The following is a 17,847-nucleotide window of genomic DNA, read 5'->3' on the forward strand; positions in this document are numbered from 1 at the left end:
ACAGAGTTGTTATAAATCACTAGGCAACCAACTGTCTACAGTAGGAAACAGAGTTGTTATAAATCACTAGGCAACCAACGGTTTACAGTAGGAAACAGAGATGTTATCAATCACTAGGCAACCAACTGTTTACAGTAGGAAACAGAGTTATTATCAATCAGTAGGCAACCAACTGTTTACAGTAGGAAACAGAGTTGTTATAAATCACTAGGCAACCAACTGTTTACAGTAGGAAACAGAGTTGTTATCAATCAGTAGGCAACCAACTGTCTACAGTAGGAAACAGAGTTGTTATCAATCACTAGGCAACCAACTGTTTACAGTAGGAAACAGAGTTGTTATAAATCAGTAGGCAACCAACTGTTTACAGTAGGAAACAGAGTTGTTATAAATCACTAGGCAACCAACTGTTTATAGTAGGAAACAGAGTTGTTATAAATCACTAGGCAACCAACTGTTTACAGTAGGAAACAGAGTTGTTATAAATCACTAGGCAACCAACTGTTTACAGTAGGAAACAGAGTTGTTATCAATCAGCCATGTATATCACACATGACATGAGTCACGACCCCATGATAGTTCAAATTACAATAAACATGACATGTATTAACATCGTCCAGTAGAACTGTAAAAAGCGTGATATATCATTTGAGGTGTGGAAACAAGTGCTTTCATAAACCCAGGGTTTTCACACGAACATTGTAAAGTAAGTTTTCTCTCAGTGAACTATCCCTAATGAATTTTGTTTATTTAAATATTGAATATGATTGTCCAACATCAGTTTTCTAATTTCTTCATTTTGTGGCCGACTAGAGTGTCCTCTTTGTGGCCGACTAGAGTGTCCTCACCACTGCTGTGGTGCTGAATCGCAGCGGGATGGCGAGTGGGCCGGTCCGGTCATGTCTAGAAGGGATGGGGAGTGGGGCGCGCCCGGTCATAGCTAGAAGGGATACAGCTTTTGTCAAATTAACGTCAAAAGTAGATTTTTTATGTGCATTTTAGCTAACCCTAACCCTTTTCCTAACCTTTACCTAATTCTCCTAACCTGCTGCATTAATTCTCCTAACCTGCTGTGTTAATTCTCCTGACCGGCTGCATTAATTCTCCTAACCTGCTACGTTAATTCTCCTAACCTGCTACGTTAATTCTCCTAACCTGCTGCGTTAATTCTCCTAACCTGCTGCGTTAATTCTCCTAACCTGCTATATTAATTCTCCTAACCTGCTACATTAATTCTCCTAACCTGCTACGTTAATTCTCCTAACCTGCTGCGTTATTTCTCCTAACCTGCTACATTAATTCTCCTAACCTGCTGCGTTAATTCTCCTAACCTGCTACGTTAATTCTCCTAACCTGCTGCGTTAATTCTCCTAACCTGCTGCGTTAATTCTCCTAACCTGCTGCGTTAATTCTCCTAACCTGCTACGTTAATTCTCCTAACCTGCTGCGTTAATTCTCCTAACCTGCTACATTAATTCTCCTAACCTGCTGCGTTAATTCTCCTAACCTGCTGCGTTAATTCTCCTAACCTGCTACATTAATTCTCCTAACCTGCTGCGTTAATTCTCCTAACCTGCTGCGTTAATTCTCCTAACCTGCTACGTTAATTCTCCTAACCTGCTGCGTTAATTCTCCTAACCTGCTACATTAATTCTCCTAACCTGCTGCGTTAATTCTCCTAACCTGCTACATTAATTCTCCTAACCTGCTGCGTTAATTCTCCTAACCTGCTGCGTTAATTCTCCTAACCTGCTACGTTAATTCTCCTAACCTGCTGCGTTAATTCTCCTAACCTGCTACGTTAATTCTCCTAACCTGCTGCGTTAATTCTCCTAACCTGCTGCGTTAATTCTCCTAACCTGCTACGTTAATTCTCCTAACCTGCTGCGTTAATTCTCCTAACCTGCTACATTAATTCTCCTAACCTGCTGCGTTAATTCTCCTAACCTGCTACATTAATTCTCCTAACCTGCTGCGTTAATTCTCCTAACCTGCTGCGTTAATTCTCCTAACCTGCTACATTAATTCTCCTAACCTGCTGCGTTAATTCTCCTAACCTGCTACATTAATTCTCCTAACCTGCTGCGTTAATTCTCCTAACCTGCTACGTTAATTCCATACAACCTTTCATGTTGGTATAAAGCACATGGTTCTACTTTACAGGCTAATTTCTATTCTGCTAAGATGAATGACAGTAATGTAAATGTGATTTTGAGTACCGTGGGAGGATGCCCTAATGCTATACACACCCAATACATATGGATGTCTGGTAAATTTCCCAAATGTCAGGTAAATTAAAATCTTGCCGGTCATTATGTCCGGCGCCAAATTTTCCGAACGGAAACCCTGGTACACGCACGTGTGTGAAATAATGAATGAATGAAGGAAGGGTGAAAAGGAAACATGGGGGGGCAGGACAAAGGAGAAAGAAAGCGAAAGAGGAGGGTAGAGAGGGGTGGTCAGCTTCAAAGCCTCATGTTGCTATGGTAACTTGTTTATGCCTCACGAGTGCATCTTGTAGATCCAATTAGCGACTGATGGAGTCCTTAACACAGAGTGCATTCTGATCATTATAACATCTCATCACATTAACACAGAGTCCATTCTGATCATTATGACATCTCATCACATTAACACAGAGTCCATTCTGATCATTATAACATCTCATCACATTAACACAGAGTGCATTCTGATCATTATAACATCTCATCACATGAACACAGAGTCCATTCTGATCATTATAACATCTCATTTAGGATTTATCCTTTCTATTCCTCCCACTCCTAGTACATGAAGACATCTGGTAATGTCTCTATCCAAATAGAATAGGAACGAAGGCTGGGAATCTCCTCTCTCTCTGTTTCTCTCTCTGACAGGGAGTCGTTTAGAAGTCTAATGAGCTGAGTGATGATAGAATGTACATAAGGTGGCAGGGAGTACACACTCTGAGAGAGAGAGGACGGGTGGAGGGAGAGAGGGGGGTGTGGAGAGAGAGGGGGTGGGAAGGGAGAGATGGGGGGGTGGAGAGGGAGAGAGAGATGGAATGGGAGAGAGAGGTGGGGGTGGAGAGAGAGAGGGGATTGGGAGAGAGAAAGGAGGGATGGGGAAGAGAGAGAGGGGGTGGAGAGAGAGAGGGGATGGGAGAGAGAGAGAGGGGATGGGGGAGAGAGAGATGATGGGGAGAGAGAGAAGGGATAGAGAGAGAGGGGGTGGGGAGAGAGAGAGAGAGGGTGGGAAGGGAGAGATAGGGGGGTGGAGAGAGATGGGAATGGGAGAGAGAGGTGGGGGTGGAGAGAGAGAGGGGGGATTGGGAGAGAGAGAGGGGGATGGGGAGAGAGAGGGGGGTGGAGAGAGAGAGGGGATGGGGAGAGAGAGGGGGGGTGGAGAGAATAATGGTGTTCCAAAAAAGGTCCAGTTGCCAGGACCACAATACAAATTCCATCTAGACACCGTTGCCCTAGAGCACACAAAAAACGATACATACCTTGGCCTAAACATCAGCGCCACAGGTAGTAACTTCCACAAAGCTGTGAATGATCTGAGAGACAAGGCAAGAAGGGCATACTATGCCATCAAAAGGAACATAAAATTCGACATACCAATTGAGATCTATCTAAAAATTGTTAAATCAGTTATAGAACCCATTGCCCTTTATGGTTGTGAGGTCTGGGGTTCGCTCACCAACCAAGAATTCACAAAATGGGACAAAAACCAAATTGAGACTCTGCATGCAGAATTCTGCAAAAAATATCCCCTGTGTACAACGTAAAACTTCAAACAATGCATGCAGAGCAGAATTAGGCCAATACCCGCTTATTATTAAAATCCAGAAAAGAGACGTTAAATTCTACTACCACCTAAATGCAAGCGATTCCCAAACCTTCCATAACAAAGCCATCACCTACAGAGAGATAAACCTGAGGAAGAGTTCCCTAAGCAAGCTGGTCCTGGGGCTCTGTTCACAAACACAAACACACCCCACAGAGCCCCAGGACAGTGACCTGTTGCCACAAGAAAAGGGCAACCAGTGAAGAACTAAACATGAAGAACTAAACATATTCATGTTTATTTATTTTCCTTTTTGTACTTTAACCATTTGCACATCGTTACAACACTATATATACATAAAATTATATTTGTAATGTCTTTATTCTTTTGGAACTTCTATGAGTGTAATGTTTACCGTTCATTTTTATTGTTTATTTCACTTTTGTATATTATCTACTTCACTTGCTTTGGCAATGTTAACTTATGTTTTTCATGCCAATAAAGCCCCTCGAATTGAATTGAATTGAGACAGACAGAGACAGAGAGAGAGAGGTCATGATCAGATGAGCTCCTGCATTTTTCAGCATGTTCTTAATAAAAAGATCGATTTAGAGTTAGATAAAATTAGATTTTTTTGCCAGGAACATACATAGGATGCTACCCTCTGCAACATAACCTTCACTCCAAATCAAAACTCAAAACCTACAAACTGATTTTGAACAGAATTATGGAATCTCCTGGAAGGCTTACAACTACCAAAGATTATTTTCCCAACGCTATACAGCAAATGCTCTGGAAAACAACAGAAACCTGAAAACACCATCCAACCTGGAACTGAGTGAGTCATTTTTAGTCTGAAGCTATATTTTATTTCCAAAAGCCAAGAAGAAAAATACATAACATGACTTTATAAGGACTGAATGCTAAATTAAGGCTGCCAAGCTTGATACAACTTCAATTAGCACTGACGTTTCAAGTGAGAGGTGTCAAAGCTCTTCAGCACAACAATGGCAGGAGAGTCGCACAGTCTACTCCAACCAAATGGAGAGGCCTTAGAAGCTGCCTCCCGCTGTTCAGAGGTAATTAAATACAGTACCCTGTGTATGTAAAGAATGATAAGGCAAGAAAAGATCACAAAATGAAGCTCCTTATGGAAAATCAAGAGACACTTTTTGCTGACTATTATAAAAATGGGAACATCAGCAACCTCATCTTTCACACAAACCATCCCCTGGCATGGCACAGTGCTATATTAACCAGACCATCCCCTGGCATGACACAGTGCTATATTAACCAGACCATCCCCTGGCATGGTACAGTGCTATATTAACCAGACCATCCCCTGGCATGACACAGTGCTATATTAACCAGATCCTCCCCTGGCACAGTGCTATATTAACCAGACCATCCCCTGGCATGGCACAGTGCTATATTAACCAGATCATCCCCTGGCATGGCACAGTGCTATATTAACCAGACCATCCCCTGGCACAGTGCTATATTAACCAGACCATCCCCTGGCATGACACAGTGCTATATTAACCAGACCATCCCCTGGCATGGCACAGTGCTATATTAACACAGACCATCCCCTGGCATGGCACAGTGCTATATTAACCAGACCATCCCCTGTCATGACACAGTGCTATATTAACCAGACCATCCCCTGGCATGGCACAGTGCTATATTAACCAGACCATCCCCTGGCACAGTGCTATATTAACCAGACCATCCCCTGGCATGACACAGTGCTATATTAACACAGACCATCCCCTGGTATGGCACAGTGCTATATTAACCAGACCATCCCCTGGCATGACACAGTCCTATATTAACCAGACCATCCCCTGGCATGACACAGTGCTATATTAACCAGACCATCCCCTGGCACAGTGCTATATTAACACAGACCATCCCCTGGCATGACACAGTGCTATATTAACCAGACCATCCCCTGGCATGTCACAGTGCTATATTAACCAGACCATCCCCTGGCATGGCACAGTGCTATATTAACCAGATCATCCCCTGGCATGGCACAGTGCTATATTAACCAGACCATCCCCTGGCATGACACAGTGCTATATTAACCAGACCATCCCCTGGCATGACACAGTGCTATATTAACCAGACGATCTCCTGGCATGACACAGTGCTATATTAACCAGACCATCCCCTGGCATGACACAGTGCTATATTAACCAGATCCTCCCCTGGCACAGTGCTATATTAACCAGACCATCCCCTGGCATGGCACAGTGCTATATTAACCAGATCATCCCCTGGCATGGCACAGTGCTATATTAACCAGACCATCCCCTGGCACAGTGCTATATTAACCAGACCATCCCCTGGCATGACACAGTGCTATATTAACCAGACCATCCCCTGGCATGGCACAGTGCTATATTAACACAGACCATCCCCTGGCATGGCACAGTGCTATATTAACCAGACCATCCCCTGTCATGACACAGTGCTATATTAACCAGACCATCCCCTGGCATGGCACAGTGCTATATTAACCAGACCATCCCCTGGCACAGTGCTATATTAACCAGACCATCCCCTGGCATGACACAGTGCTATATTAACACAGACCATCCCCTGGTATGGCACAGTGCTATATTAACCAGACCATCCCCTGGCATGACACAGTCCTATATTAACCAGACCATCCCCTGGCATGACACAGTGCTATATTAACCAGACCATCCCCTGGCACAGTGCTATATTAACACAGACCATCCCCTGGCATGACACAGTGCTATATTAACCAGACCATCCCCTGGCATGACACAGTGCTATATTAACCAGACCATCCCCTGGCATGTCACAGTGCTATATTAACCAGACCATCCCCTGGCATGGCACAGTGCTATATTAACCAGATCATCCCCTGGCATGGCACAGTGCTATATTAACCAGACCATCCCCTGGCATGACACAGTGCTATATTAACCAGACCATCCCCTGGCATGACACAGTGCTATATTAACCAGACGATCTCCTGGCATGGTACAGTGCTATATTAACACAGACCATCCCCTGGCATGGCACAGTGCTATATTAACCAGATCATCCCCTGGCATGGCACAGTGCTATATTAACCAGACCATCCCCTGGCATGACACAGTGCTATATTAACCAGACCATCCCCTGGCATGGCACAGTGCTATATTAACCAGACCATCCCCTGGCATGGCACAGTGCTATATAAGCACAGAACCCCTCTGTTAATAGAGGGGGTGTTAACGAGGGGTGGAAACTCAGGATACTAGACAACGAGGACTCTGAGTCAGCTAATATAAATCTCTATGTCTGGAACAGTAATGGTACAGGGCAACCCCAAACAGTTTCAGCTGGACTTACACCTAATCAAAGAATTAGCTCGGTAGGAGAAGCTCTCACTGAGAAAGATAGCCCCACCCCGAGTGGGCCAGACCAGACCTCTTCATTATAAAACCCACAGACGAGCAACCCCAAGCGGAAAGTCAACCTCCCAGCACAGAGTACTACTCCCTCGTTGAAATGAAGGATACATTTACCCAGCTGGAGGTAAGGCAGGTGGAGCTGGAACAGCAGGTGATTACACTCCAGTCAGCACAGACCTAGACAACAGTCCAGCACAACAACACCCCCTTAACCAGACCCGGAGAGCTGGAGGTGGAGAGAGACATATCTGCACTCTGGACTGTGGTGAGACAACGTCAACAATATAAAAAGGAAGAGCAAGAGAAGAACAGAGCACTAGAGAAGAGAATCAGACTGCTGGAGGAGAGGGTGAAGGGGATGGAGTGTGACAGAGAACTACCTACTAGAAATGTGGCCAACCCCACAAAGAAGCCAGCAGAACAGTCCACACCAGACCCTGACCTTAGCGTCGACATCACAGCAGGACAGTCCACACCAGACCCTGACCTTAGTGTCGACATCACAGCAGAACAGTCCACACCAGACCCTGACCATAGTCTCCACATCACAGCAGAACAGCCCACCTCAGACCTGACCATAGTCTCCACATCACAGCAGAACAGTCCACACCAGACCCTGACCATTGTGTCGACACCACAGCAGAACAGTCCACACCAGACCCTGACCTTAGTGTCGACACCACAGCAGAACAGTCCACACCAGACCCTGACCATAGTGTCGACACCACAGCAGAACAGTCCACACCAGACCCTGACCATAGTCTCAACACCACAGCAGAACAGTCCACACCAGACCCTGACCATAGTGTCGACACCACAGCAGAACAGTCCACACCAGACCCTGACCATAGTGTCGACACCACAGCAGAACAGTCCACACCAGACCCTGACCATAGTGTATACACCACAGCATAACAGTCCACAACAGACCCTGACCATAGTCTCCACATCACAGCAGAACAGTCCACACCAGACCCTGACCATAGTGTCCACATCACAGCAGAACAGTCCACACCAGACCCTGACCATAGTGTCGACACCACAGCAGAACAGTCCACACCAGACCCTGACCATAGTGTCGATACCACAGCAGAACAGTCCACACCAGACCCTGACCATAGTGTTGACGCCACAGCATAACAGTCCACACCAGACCCTGACCATTGTGTTGACATCACAGCAGAACAGTCCACACCAGACCCTGACCATAGTGTCGACACCACAGCAGGACAGTCCACACCAGACCCTGACCATAGTGTTGACACCACAGCAGGATAGTCCACACCAGACCCTGACCATAGTGTCCACATCACAGCAGAACAGTCCACACCAGACCCTGACCATAGTGTCGACATCACAGCAGGACAGTCCACACCAGACCCTGACCATAGTCTCAACACCACAGCAGAACAGTCCACACCAGACCCTGACCATAGTGTTGACACCACAGCAGAACAGTCCACACCAGACCCTGACCATAGTCTCAACACCACAGCAGGACAGTCCACACCAGACCCTGACCATAGTGTCCACATCACAGCAGAACAGACCCTGACCACAGTGTCGACACCACAGCAGAACAGTCCACACCAGACCCTGACCATAGTGTCGACATCACAGCATAGCAGTCCACACCAGACCCTGACCATTGTGTTGACATCACAGCAGAACAGTCCACACCAGACCCTGACCATAGTCTCAACACCACAGCAGAACAGTCCACACCAGACCCTGACCATAGCGTCCACATCACAGCAGAACAGTCCACACCAGACCCTGACCATAGTGTCGACATCACAGCAGAACAGTCCACACCAGACCCTGACCATAGTGTCCACATCACAGCAGAACAGTCCACACCAGACCCTGACCATAGTGTCGACATCACAGCAGGACAGTCCACACCAGACCATAGTCTTCACATCACAGCAGGACAGACAAATGAAGAACCCCAAGCCCAGGGGATCCCTCCCCCTTGAGCACTCCCCCCCCCCCCCCCCGTCAGCCACCCTGATCGCTCTCCTGACAACCCCCCAACAGATCAATAGACACCCCTCCCAGACCAGCGAGACACTCTCCCAGACCTGCGGGACCCCCCTGGACCGACACATAGAGGACCAATGCCGAGAGGACCTACATCCAGACCATAACACCACCAGCCACATCCACACCCCCAACCCAACCAATCAACACCCCCCAAGTCAACCATGCCATTTAGGCCCCCTCAGATCAGACCTATGCCCCTCCTGCCCACCCCATGCACCGCACCCCCGCAAAGAGGGCCTCAACATGGAAGACACACATACACCCAGGCCGTGAGCTGGCAAACAGGCCCAACCCCCACTCTTACACTACCCCAAGCCAATGGCATGTACCAGATGCTCAGCAGGTTCTGCTCACACTTACTGGCCTGAGGCCAAGCCACACGACCAACAACATTGGACACTTTATGGAACACAAAGCATTCACTATCTCATCCTGGAATATCCAAGGCCTGAGGTCATCTGCCTTTGGCCTAAAGAGCAGGAGCCTGGACTTCACCAAAGAAACCAGAAATACAGACATTGTCATCCTACAAGAAACCTGGTACAGAGGAGACGGACCCACTGGTTGCCATTTAGGTTACAGAGAGCTGGTAGTCCCATCCACCAAACTACCAGGTGTGAAACAGGGAAGAGACTGTTAATTTGGTATAGAGCAGACCTAACTCACTCTATTAAATTCATCAAAACAGGAACATTTTACATTTGGCTAGAAATTCAAAAGGAAATGATCTCAACAGAGAAAGATGTCCTCCTGTGTGCTACCTATATCCCCCCACTAGAATCCCCATACTTTAATGAAGACAGCTTATCCATCCTGGAGGGGGAAATCAATCATTTCCAGGCCCAGGAACATGTACTAGTCTGTGGCGACCTAACTGCCAGAACTGGACAAGAACCTGACACCCTCAGCACACAGGGGGACAAGCACCTGCCTGGAGGTGACAGCATTCCCTCCCCCATATGCCCCCCTAGGCACAACTATGACAACATAACCAACAAAAACGGGTCACAACTCCTGCAGCCCTGTCGCACGCTGGGTATGTACATAGTCAAAAGTAGTGCACTACATAGGGAATAGGGACACAGTCACTGTCAGGACGCTCATGTTGAGTTCGAGTTCATTCCTTTCTTTTAGTGGGTAGATTCCACAGACCTCTAAAATGATCAACTGTTTTCTCATGATGATGCCAGGATTCTGGGGTAATGGCCTTGTACAGTATAGCAAGCAATAGAACCAGAGAGGAGAGGTGAATGACAAAATGTTAAAACACAATCTGTAATTTGAAAAGCCTGAACCCTTACCTTGACCCTGTGATAAAGAGTAAAGAGCTGAGAGTGCAGTCTGCTCGGGCCAGACAGGCTGAACCATTGTTCTGGACTCTATTTGGGTTTATAATGTCAACAGGGTACAGTCCCAGTTAGCCAGCACATTAAACCAGACAGCCTGACGCACCGTGTGTGTGTGTGTGTGTGTGTTTGTGTGTGTGTGTTTGTGGTCACGAGCAGTAGCGTTACTATCAGTAGATGAGATCTGACCATGGCAGCAGATTTGAGGATTTAGAGGACCGAGAAGCATTTGTTGTTTATACTGATCCTTCATGGTTTAACAGGACATCAGGGGATACAGAGAACGCTTTCTCTCCCCACCCCCTCCCTCTCTCTCTCCCCCTCCCTCCCTCCCCCTCCCTCTCTCTCTCTCCCCCCTCCCTCTCTCTCACCCCCCCTCTCTCCCCCTCTCTCTCTCTCCCCTCCCTCTCTCTCACCCCCTCCCTCTCTCTCTCCCCTCCCTCTCTCTCTTCCCACTCTTTCCCCCCAACTTTTTCACTCTCCCCCTCTCTCTCCCTTTCCCCTCTCTCTCTCCCCCCTCCCCCCTCTCTCTCTCTCTTCCCCCTCTCTCTCTCTCTCTCTCTCTCTCTCTCTTCCCCCCACTCTCTCTCCCTCTTCCCCCCTCTCTCTCTTCCCCCCCTCTCTCTCGCTCTTCCCCTCTCTCTCTCTCTCTTCCCCCCTCTCTCTCTCTCCCCCCACTCTCTTTCTCTCTCCCCACCCTCTCAATTAAATTCAAAGGGCTTTATTTGGATAGGAAACATATGTTAACATTGCCAAAGCAAGTGAAATAGATAATAAACAAAAGTGAAATAAACAATAATATGTAACAGTAAACATTTCACTCACAGAAGTTCCAAAAGAATAAAGATATTTCAAATGTCATATTATGTCTATATACAGTGTTGTAACAATGTGCAAATAGTTGAAGTGCAACAGGGAAAATAAATAAACATAAATATGGGTTGTATTTACAATGGTGTTAGTTCTTTACTGGTTGCCCTTTTCTTGTGGCAACAGGTCGCAAATCTTGCTGCTGTGATTGCACACTGTGGTATTTCACCCAATAGATATGAGAGTTTATCAAAATGTTGTTTGTTTTCAAATTTGTGGATCTGTGTAATCTAAGGGAAATATGCATCTCTAATATGGTCATACATTTGGCAGGAGGTTAGGAAGTGCAGCTCAGTTTCCACCTCATTTTGTGGGCAGTGTGCACATAGCCTGTGTTCTCCTGAGAGCCAGGTCTGCCTACGGCGGCTTTTCTCAATAGCAAGGCTATGCTCACTGAGTCTGTACGTAGTCAAAGCTTTCCTTGCTTAGGGGTTTTATGTTGTACAAGGAGGATATTTTTTGCAGAATTCTCCATGCAGAGTCTCAATTTGGTGTTTGTCCCATTTACTGAATTCTTAGTTGGTGAGCGAACCCCAAACCTCACAACCATAAAGGGCAATGGGTTCTATAACTGATTCAAATATTTTTTGCCAGATCTTAATTGGTATGTCGAATTTTATGTTCCTTTTGATGGCATAGAATGCCCTTCTTGCCTTGTCTCTCAGATCGTTCCCAGCTTTGTGGAAGTTACTACTTGTGGCGCTGATGTTTAGGCCAAGGTATGTATCGTTTTTTGTGTGCTCTAGGGCAACGGTGTCTAGATGGAATTTGTATTGTGGTCCTGGACAACTGGACCTTTTTTGGAATACCATTATTTTCTTACTGAGATTTACTGTCAGGGCCCAGGTCTTGCAGAATCTGTGCAGAAGATCTAGGTGCTGCTGTAAGCCCAGTTTTGGTTTGTTTGTTTGTCAATTAGGGTGTGCAGGGTGAAAATGTGGTCTGTCGTCCGATAATTTGGTAAAAAGCCAATTTTACATTTGCTCAGTAAATTGTTTTCACTGAGGAAATGTACGAGTCTGCTGTTAATGATAATACAGAGGATTTTCCCAAGGTTGCTGTTGATGCATATCCCACGGGAGTTATTGGGGTCAAATTTGTCTCCACTTTTGTGGATTGGGGTGATCAGTCCTTGATTCCAAATATTGGGGAAGATGTCAGAGCTAAGGATGATGTTAAAGAGTTTTAGTATAGCCAATTGGAATTTGTTGTCTGTATATTTGATCATTTCATTGAGGATACCATCAACACAACAGGCCTTTTAAGATTGGAGGGTTTTTATTTTGTCCTGTAGTTCATTAAAGGTAATTGGAGAACCCAGTGGGTTCAGGTAGTCTTTAATAGTTAATTCTAAGATTTGTATTTGATCATGTATATGTATTTGCTGTTTGATCTTTGTTATAGAGCCAAAAAGTTTGGAGAAGTAATTTACCCATACATCTCCATTTTGGATAGATAATTCTTCGTGTTGTTGTTTGTTTAGCGTTTTCCAATTTTCCCAGAAGTGGTTTGAGTCTATGGTTCTTCAATTACATTGAGCTGATTTCTGACGTGTTGTTCCTTCTTTTTCCGTAGTATATTTCTGTATTGTTTTAGGGATTCACCATAGTGAAGTCATAAGCTCAGGTTTTCCAGGTCTCTATGTTTTTGGTTGGACAGGTTTCTAAATTTCTTTCTTAGATTTTTGCATTCTTCCTCAAACCATTTGTCAATGTTCTTCATTTTCTTCGGTTTTCTATTTGACATTTTTTAGATTTGATAGGGAAGCTGAGAAGTCAAATATGCTGTTAAGATTTTCTACTGCCAAGTTTACACCTTCACTATTACAGTGGAACGTTTTGTCCAGGAAGTTGTCCTAAAGGGATTGAATTTGTTGTTGCCTAATTGTTTTTTGGTAGGTTTCCAAACTACATTCCTTCCATCTATAGCATTTCTTAATATTGTTCAGTTCCTTTGGCTTTGATGCCTCATGATTGAGTATTGCTCTGTTCAAGTAGACTGTGATTTTGCTGTGATCTGATAGGGGTGTCAGTGGGCTGACTGTGAATGCTCTGAGAGACTCTGGGTTGAGGTCAGTGATCAAGTAGTCTACAGTACTACTGTCAAGAGATGAGCTATATGTGTACCTACCATAGGAGTCCCCTCGAAGCCTACCATTGACCAGGTTCCTATGGGCCATTCTTGGGAACAGGGTACCATGTGGAGGCATTTACAGCCATCAAATCAAATCAAACTTAATTGGTCACATGTGCCGAATACAACATGTGTACTGTGAAAAACTTACTTACAAGCCCTTAACCAACAGTGTAGTTCAAGAAAGAGTTAAGAAAATATTGACCAAATAAACTAAAGTAAAAAATAATAAAAAGTAAGACAATAAAATAACAATAACGAGGTTATATACAGGGGGTACCGATAACGAGTCAATGTGCGGGGGTACAGGTTAGTCGAGGTAATTTGTACATGTACAGTTGAAGTTGGAAGTTTACATACACCTTAGCCAAATACATTTATATTCCAATTTTTCCCAATTCCTGACATTTAATCCTAGTAAAAAAATCCCTGTCTTAGGTTCGTTAGGATCACCACTTTATTTTAAGAATGTGAAATGTCAGAATAATAGTAGAGAGAATTATTTCTTTCTTTCATCACATTCCCAGTGGGTCAGACATTTACATACACTCAATTAGTATTTGGTAGCATTGCCTTTACATTTTTTAACTTGGGTCAAATGTTTCGGGTAGCCTTCCACAAGCTTCCCACAATAAGTTGGGTGAATTTTGGCCCATTTCTCCTGACAGAGCTGGTGTAACTGAGTCAGGTTTGTAGGCCTCCTTGCTCGCACACACTTTTTTAGCCACTCCAATACCTTGACTTTGTTGTCCTTAAGCCATTTTGCCACAACTTTGGAAGTATGCTTGGGGTCAATGTAAATAGTCCAGTGGCCATTTGATTAATTGTTTAGCAATTCTTTGGCTGTTAAGCTGTTAAGGAGCCTTTTGGCTCAAGACTTGACGCTCCGGTACCGCTTGCTGTGCGGTAGCAGAGAAAAAAGTCTATGACTTCGGTGACTGGAATCTTTGACAATTTTTTGGCCTTTCCTCTGACACCGCCTAGTATATAGGTCCTGGATGGCAAGAAGCTTGGCCCCAATGATGTACTGGGCCGTATGCACTACCCTCTGTAGCACCTTACAGTCAGATGCCGAGCAGTTACCATACCAGGCGGGGATGCAACCGGTTAGGATGCTCTCGATGGTGCAGCTGTAGAACTTTTTCAGGATCCTGGGCCCCATGCCAAATCTTTTCAGTCTCCTGAGGGGGAAAGGTGTTGTCGTTCCCTCTTCATGACTGTCTTGGTGTGTTTGGACGATGATAGTTCGTTGGTGATGTGGACACCAAGGAACTTGAAACTCTCGACCCGCTCCACTACAGCCCCATCGATGTTAATGAGAGCCTGTTCGGGTAGAGGTAGAGGGCTGGTCATCTACCCAGATATCTTATTAACACTCTTCTCCTCTTCTCAGGTTCCTGTCAGGTAGAGGGCTGGTCATCTACCCAGATATCGGGGACAAGCTGGACATTATCTGCCCCAAGGCTGAGCCAGGACGAGACTATGAGTTCTATAAGCTGTACCTGGTCAGGAGGGAGCAGGCGGAGGGGTGCAGCACGGTCATGGACCCCAACGTACTGGTCAACTGTAACAAGCCAGAGAAGGACATAAAGTTCACCATCAAGTTCCAGGAGTTTAGTCCCAACTATATGGGCCTGGAGTTTAAGAAGAATATGAATTACTACATCACATGTGAGTACTGAATAAATCTTTATAAAGTTGAGCCAAGAGTAGGAGAAAAACTCTACCTCTTTTTCCTTTACCCCAAGCTTTGACTATGTACAGACTCAGTGAGCATAACTTTGCTATTGAGAGCATAGCCTTGCTATTGACAGAGGCCGTCGTAGGCAAAGCTGTCACTCAAGAGAAAGGCTACAGTATGTGCACACTGCCCACAAAATGAGGTGGAAAATGAGCTGCACTTCCTAACCTCCTGCCAAATGTATGACCATATTAGAGACACATATTTCCCTTAAATTACACAGATCCTCAAAGAATTTGAAAACAAACAACATTTTGATAAACTCTCATATCTATTGGGTGAAATACCAGTGTGCAATCACAGCAGCAAGATCTGTGACCTGTTGCCGCAAGAAAAGGGCAACCAGGGAAGAACTAACACCATTGTAAATACAACCCATATTTATGTGTTTATTTATTTTCCCTTTTGTAATTAAACTATTTGCACATCGTTGCAACACTGTATATAGACATAATATGACATTTGAAATGTCTTTATTCTTTTGGAACTTCTGTGAGTGTAATGCTTACTGTTACTTTTTATTGTTTATTTCACTTTTGTTTATTATCTATTTCACTTGCTTTGGCAATGTTAACATATGTTTCCCATGCCAATAAAGCCCTGAAATTGAAATAAAAAAATTGACTTCAGCTTGAAGCTCTCCCCCCTCCTCCCTCCTCCCTCTCTCAGTGGGGGAGAGAGAGTTCAGCCTGTAGCCCTCCCCCTCCCCCTTCCCTCCTCCTCCCTCTCTCAGTGGGGGAGAGAGAGTTCAGCCTGTAGCCCTCCCCCTCCCCCTTCCCTCCTCCTCCCTCTCTCAGTGGGGGAGAGAGAGTTCAGCCTGTAGCCCTCCCCCTTCCTCCCTCTCTCATTGGGGGAGCGAGAGCAGCAAATGGTTTCACAAGGTTGAACTCTCCTATATAAACAGAAAGACAGTCCTCATGGGGTCTCTGTATGGATTATGGTCTTTCTGAGTAAGAGTTCCTTGGACTCCAGGGGGGTAGAGGTCCGGGTTAAAGTTAAGGGGTCATTGAGACTCAGCAGGGGTCAGAGAGAGAGAGAGAGAGAGAGAGTCATGTTCAACATGAGCTCCATATATATTCATATTTTTTTATTTTTAGAATGAGATAAACACTAATGGAAAAAGAATTCCAGACAAGAAGTGATGAACAACAACTCTATTCATTCAGAATAGAAAAAAAGCTAGCTAGCTAGCTAGCTACACAACAAAGACCTAGCCAGCAGACTAACAAGCTAGCCAGAAGAAACGAGCTAGAACAAACCTAAAAAGGGGAGTTAATACAACTACATCAAACGACCAAACTGAGTGAATAAACCAAAAAGGAGCACGGACTAACTTTAAACATATCTTCTGTTTTTTTTGTGTGAAGATTTGTCACTCTTTTTGCTGGTTTTTGAACTAAATTAGCGCTAGCTAGCAACAGCAGCAGACAAACAAATCGGTTGCTATGGCAACGGGGCAGCGGCACAGAGCAGCAGCAGCAGTAGTAGCAGAGCCCACATGCACCATGTATTTATGTAAGACGGGTGTTTGATTTATGTGTTCCGGGGTTTTTGGGTAATGTTCTTGTTTTGTATTTCTATGGTTTTCTATGTTGTGTATTTCTTTGTTGGCCTGGTATGGCTCTCAATCAGGAACAGCTGTACATCGTTGTTGCTGATTGAGAGTCATACTTAGGTAGCCCTGTTTCACCTGTCCTTTTGTGGGAAGTTGTGGTTGCATAGCTGTGTGTTTTAGCATGCAATCCTGTTCGTTCGATCGTTTTCTTGTTTTGTTTGTGTTCAATAAAAGTCTCTATGAGCACTCAACCCGCTGCGCCTTGGTCCACTAAGTACGACGACCATTACAAGGGGAGGCCAGAAACCCTTTTCGCAGACCTCTACAAAAACGGTGATGTGAGTAATCTCATCTTCCTCACTGACCAGCCAAATGCATGGCGCTCAGCAGTGTGCTCTCACTACCCATCCATAAAGAAAGAAGGAATCTGTAATGGGTGGAAGCTAAAAATCTAAAAGACAGATGACCCTGACAGCACCATAATAACAAGCAACCTCTACAAGACTGGGACTGTCATGGTGCAAGGTAACGTTAGGATGTTTGAAACAGACATTCAGACCATTAAGGAGAGAGCGGAGAGAGAGAAGGACACCACCAGTGACATGCCCTCCCACAAGACAAACTCCACCAGCACCACCCTCACCCCTACTCTCCCCACCCAAAAAGGCACATCTAGCACCTCTCTTCCCACCATAGTGGAGGACACGCTCCAGGAGGAGAGCGACCCCCTCAGTGCAGAGCAGGCTCAGGCCCTCCTCACCACCATGGCTGCCATGAGGGATCAGGGGAGGTGGTCCTGCTCAGGGAGAACGTGAGCAAACAGCCACCAGACATCCTCACCTTAGAGGAGCTCCTAACCAAGGTGTTAACATCAACCAGACAACCTCACCTTAGAGGATCTCCTAACCAAGGTGTTAACATCAACCAGACCTTAGAGGAGCTCCTAACCAAGGT

General features: G+C 45.3%; 1 protein-coding gene across 1 annotated transcript in view; it reads left to right on the forward strand.

The window, feature by feature from the left end:
* Positions 1-17,847, forward strand: part of LOC115205651 (ephrin-B1) — a 161,866-nt gene that overhangs the window by 70,124 nt on the left and 73,895 nt on the right. The window contains exon 2 of the mRNA XM_029771840.1: positions 14,991-15,268. Coding sequence (XP_029627700.1) covers positions 14,991-15,268 — 278 coding nt within the window. The remainder of the gene's footprint in view (positions 1-14,990; positions 15,269-17,847) is intronic.

Source organism: Salmo trutta, chromosome 13 (assembly GCF_901001165.1).
Source record: "Salmo trutta chromosome 13, fSalTru1.1, whole genome shotgun sequence".
Classification (NCBI taxonomy): Eukaryota; Metazoa; Chordata; class Actinopteri; order Salmoniformes; family Salmonidae; genus Salmo; species Salmo trutta.